This window comes from Chiloscyllium plagiosum, chromosome 5, assembly GCF_004010195.1.
Source record: "Chiloscyllium plagiosum isolate BGI_BamShark_2017 chromosome 5, ASM401019v2, whole genome shotgun sequence".
Taxonomy (NCBI): domain Eukaryota; kingdom Metazoa; phylum Chordata; class Chondrichthyes; order Orectolobiformes; family Hemiscylliidae; genus Chiloscyllium; species Chiloscyllium plagiosum.
In genome coordinates this window covers 112,433,769-112,438,921 of record NC_057714.1, presented here as the reverse complement: position 1 = coordinate 112,438,921, position 5,153 = coordinate 112,433,769, and the positions used below count along the sequence as shown (strand labels likewise).

The following is a 5,153-nucleotide window of genomic DNA, read 5'->3' as shown; positions in this document are numbered from 1 at the left end:
TCAGGTCCTGGGGATTTATCCGCCTTTAATCGTTTCAATGCATCCAGCACTTCCTCCTCTGTAATCTGGACATTTTGCAAGATGTCACCATCTATTTCCCTACAGTCTATATCTTCCATATCCTTTTCCACAGTAAATACTGTTGCAAAATATTCATTTAGTATCTCCACCATTTTCTGTGGCTCCACACAAAGGCTGCCTTGCTGATCTTTGAGGGGCCCTATTCTCTCCCTAGTTACCCTTTTGTCCTTAACATATTTATAAAAACTCTTTGGATTCTCCTTAATTCTATTTGCCAAAGCTATCTCATGTCCCCGTTTTGCCCTCCTGATTTCCCTCTTAAGTATACTCCTAACTTCTTTATACTCTTCTGAGGATTCACTTGATCTATCTTATCTATACCTGGCATATGCTTCCTTCTTTTTCTTAACCAAACCTTCAATTCTTTAGTCATCCAGCATTCCCTATACCTACCAGCCTTCCCTTTCACCCTGACTGGAATATACTTTCTCTGGATTCTTGTTATCTCATTTCTGAAGGCTTCCCATTTTCCAACTGTCCCTTTACCTGCAAACATCTGCCACCAATCAGCTTTCGAAAGTTCTTACCTAATACTGTCAAAATTGGCCTTTCTCCAATTTAGAACTTCAACTTTTAGATCTGGTCTATCCTTTTCCATCACTATTTTAAAACAAATACAATTATGGTTGCTGGCCCCAAAATGCTCCCCAACTGACACCTCAGTCACCTGCCCTGCCTTATTTCCCAAGAGTAGGTCAAGTTTTGCATCTTCTCTAGTAGGTACATCCACATACTGAATCAGAAAATTGTCTTGTACACACTTAAGAAATTCCTCTCCATCTAAACCTTTAACACTATGGCAGTCCCAGTGGATGTTTGGAAAGTTAAAATCCCCTAACATAACTACCCTATTATTCTTACAGATAGCTGAGATCTCCATACAAGTTTGTTTCTCAATTTCCCTCTAACTATTGGGGGATCCATAATATAATCCCAATAAGGTGATCATCCCTTTCTTATTTCTCAGTTCCACCCAAATAACTTCCTTGGATGTATTTCCGGGAATATCCTCCCTCAGCACAGCTGTAATGCTATCCCTTATCAAAAATGCCACTCCCCCTCCTCTCTTGCCACCCTTTCTATCCTTCCTGTAGCATTTGTATCCTGGAAAATTAAGCTGCCAGACCTGCCCATCCCTGAGCTATGTTTCCGTAATTGCTATGATTTCTCACTCCCATGTTCCTAACCAGGCCCTGCCTTCCCTGTTAGGCCCCTTGCATTGTAATAAATACAGTTTAATTTATTAGTCCTACCTTGTTCTTGCCTGCCCTGACTGTTTGACTCACTTCTGTTCTCAGCTGTACCCGTCTCAGATTGATCCCTTTCCTCACTATCTCCCTGGGTCCCACCGCCCCACCTTACTAGTTTAAATCCTCCCAAGCAGTTCTAGCAAATTTCCCTGCCAGTATATTAGTCCCCTTCCAATTTAGGTGCAATCCGTCCTTCTTGTACAGGTCACTTCTACCCCAAAAGAGATTCCAATGATCCAAAAATGTGAATCCTTCTCCCATACACCAGCTCCTCAGCCATGCATTCATATGCTCTATCCTCCTATTCCTGCCCTCACTAGCTCGTAGCACCTAGAGTAATCCAGATATTACTACCCTTGAGGACCTCCTTTTTAAATTCCTGCCTATCTCTCTGTAATCTCCCTTCAGAATCTCAGCCTTTTCCCTTCCTATATCGTTGGTTCCAATGTGGACAATGACCTCTTGCTGGCCCCTCGCCCCCGTGAGAACATTCTGCGCCCTCTCAGAGACATCCTTGATCCTGGCACCAGGGAAACAACCCAACATTCTGCTTTTTCTCTGCTGGCCACAGAAACGTCTGTTCTGTACCTCTGACTACAGAATCCCCTAACACAATTGATTTCTTGGAAGCCGGCGTACCCCTCGTTGCATTAGAGCCAGTCTCAATACCAGGAACTTGGCTGTTCGTGCTATTCTCCCCTGAGAATCCATCACCCCTACATTTTCCAAAACAGCATACCTGTTTGAAATGGGTACATCCACAAAAGACTTCTGCCCTATGTGCCGACCTCGCTCACCCTTCCTCGAGTTAACCCATCTATGCGACTGAATCGGAGACTTCCCCCCACCCCTTCCTATAACTGCCATCCATCATATACTGTTGCTGTTGCAAATTCCTCATCGCTTCTGTCTCTCCAACCGATCCACTCACTCTGAAAAGATTCACATCCAACAGCATTTATGGCAGATATAATCCGTAGTAACCCTTAAACTCTCTTTAAACTCCCACATCTGACAAGAAGTACATATCACTGCAAAGGCCATTTTTGCTCCTTCACAATCTACAGACCCAGAAAATAACACTGTCTTATTGTGGAGGGTTTTCTCAATTTAATTTCGTCTCCAAAATCACTCTTACTGATACTGACATAGAATCCCTACAGTGCAGATAGAGGTCTTTCGGGCTATTGATTCTGCCCCAACCCTCTGAAAACATCCCACCAAGATCTCATAACCCTGCATCCACCTAGCTTACTTGACTCTGGACACTATGGAACAATTTACCATAGCCAAGCCACTAAACCTGTTGGAGGAAATGGGACAGTGGCTCAGTGGTTAGCACTACTGTTTCACAGTACCAGGGACCCGGGTACAATTCCAGCTTCGGGTGACTGTCTGTGTGGAATTTCCATGTTCTCCCCATGTTTGTGCGGGTTTCCTTCCACAGTCCAAAGATGTGCAGGTCAGGTGGATTGGTTATGCTTAATTGCCGATAGTGTCCAGGGATGTGTGGGCCATGGGAAGATTGTAGGGATAGGGCAAGGTCGCCTTACCACCTGCCACAGGCTATGTTCTTTAGGACTTGACCAGCTCAATCAGTCGTGCTGCTAGCAAGCTATTCTTGGTAATGAACACTGAAATCTCCCACCCAGAGCACATTTTGTACTCTTGTCAATGTTTTGGTTTCAACTGCTTTTTCTAATAGTGAATTCCACTGGCTCACCACTCTCTGGGTGAAGAAATTTCTCCATATCTCAGTCTTGATGGTTTAATCCCATTTCCCTTGACTGTGACCCATGGTTCTGGACTCCCCCATGATTGGGAACATCATTCCTGCATCAACAGAAGTGTTATGGCATTTGGCCCATCATATCTGCACAGGATCTTTCAATGAGCATCACCATTTTGTGCCATTCTCCTGTCTTTGCCTATTGCACTCTGTTTTATCCAGTGCCCTCTTGAATGCCTCAACTGAACCCACATATCCACTTCCAGGCAGCGCAATCCAGGCCATGATTGCTCACTGTGTGAAAATGTTTACTTGTGCCTTACATTTGTTTCTTTTATAAATTATCTTCTGACTGTGCTGACTATTTGAGATTAAGATTTGCTACAGTGCAGGGGTGGGGACAGCATTCATCCCCTTGCGGTTCTCCCAAATGAACATCATCACTTTGCACCATTCTCCTGTCTTTGCCTCTTGCACATTGATTGTTTAAAATAGAAACACTGAATGCCCACTTACACCTGCATGTGGATGTGTGTGTATGTGTATATGCGTGTGGGTGTGTATTTATGTATCTGTTTGTTTGTCTGTGTATATCTAATTCTGTGCATTACATGTGTGTATGTGTGTGTGTGTTGGTATATGTATGCTTGCATGTGTGCATATATCTACCCATATATGTTTATTATATATGCTTCTATGTATCTACATATATATGTATTAGTATGGATATTTGTATGCATCAGAATGTGTATATTTGTATCCATGTGTATTATATGTATGCATGTGTAAGTATATGTGTATGTATGACAAGGGCATTGCAGGCTGGGCCAGCACTTATTGCCCATTCCTATGCCCAAAGTTTTAGTTAAGAGTCATGTGGGTCTGGATTTACATGTAGGCCAGACTACGTAAGGATGGCAGTTTCCTTCCTAAAGGACGTTAGTGAACCAGATGGGGTTTTCTGACAATCAAAACAACAGATTCATGGTCATCATTGACTCTTGATTCCAGATTTTTAAAATTGAATTCAAATTCCACCATCTCCTGTGGGCAGGTTTCAAACCAGGGTCCCCAGAATACTATCTAGGTCTCTGAATTAACAGCTGGAAATGTGTGTAAGGGGTAAATGTAGGGGGATGGGTGGGTTTCGCTTCGGCGGGGCGGTGTGGACTTGTTAGGCCGAAGGGCCTGTTTCCACACTGTAATCTAATCTAATCTAATCTAATCTAATACTATCTAGGTCTCTGAATTAACAGTCCAACCAGGATACCATTAGGCTGTCCCCTCCTCCGTATTTATGAGTAAGTATCAGTATACTGTATGTGCATATCTGTGTGTGTGTGTGCATTTATATGTCAGTATGTGTGTATTATATGTTTGTATATATACGTTTCTATATGTATCTGCTGTCTATATATATGCATGTGTGTATCAGTATGTGTGTACTATATGTCTGTTTGTATATACCCCGTACACGTTCCTGTCCGTGTGTGTATTTACCTTTTGCTGATGTCGGTAGTGCTGCAGATCTCGGCCTTCACCAGCTGCAGCCCCAGGTCTTCCTCCGACAGTGTGGAGGTGCCCGCGGGGCCGGGGCCCTGCTCCTTCTTCTCACAGCGTACAAGCGCCATCCTCTGCCTCCTCCTCTGCTGCTGCTGCTCCTGCAGGGCCTGGAACTGCTGCCTCAGGCCCTGGGTCACCAGCTCGTCCGAGCTGTCCATCGAGTTAAACCCCCCGCACGGCCCGGCCGCTGTTGCTGAGCCGGCCTTACCCTCTCCCTCCCTGGGACGTTCCCCGGTGCGGATTTTTTCTGCTGATTCCCTCCTAACCCGGTCGCTTTCAAGGCCTCTGATGGCGGCCGCCGCCAACGTCGCGTAGCAACAGTAACCAGGGGAAACACGGCCTACCTGGCCACCCCACCCTCCTCATCCACTGACCACATGCTCATCGTCAATCGTTTTTACTTTTAAATCCCACTCCTTTTTACTTTTCCCGATTGTGACTTTTAAAAAAAACAAATGCCCTTTCTGCCCCGTCAAGGTTCTTAAAAATGTATTTAAATTTAGTCTCATGCAGGCTTTCAGCAACATTGA

At 44.5% G+C, this 5,153-nt stretch overlaps 1 protein-coding gene across 1 annotated transcript in view; it reads right to left on the bottom strand.

Annotated features, from left to right (window-relative positions):
* ccdc13 (coiled-coil domain containing 13) overlaps nt 1–4,909 on the bottom strand; it is an 84,171-nt gene extending 79,262 nt beyond the window's left edge. Inside the window, exon 1 of the mRNA XM_043690811.1 lies at nt 4,561–4,909. Coding sequence (XP_043546746.1) covers nt 4,561–4,781 — 221 coding nt within the window. The 5' untranslated portion in view covers nt 4,782–4,909. The remainder of the gene's footprint in view (nt 1–4,560) is intronic.
* Nucleotides 4,910–5,153: the final 244 nt, after the last annotated feature.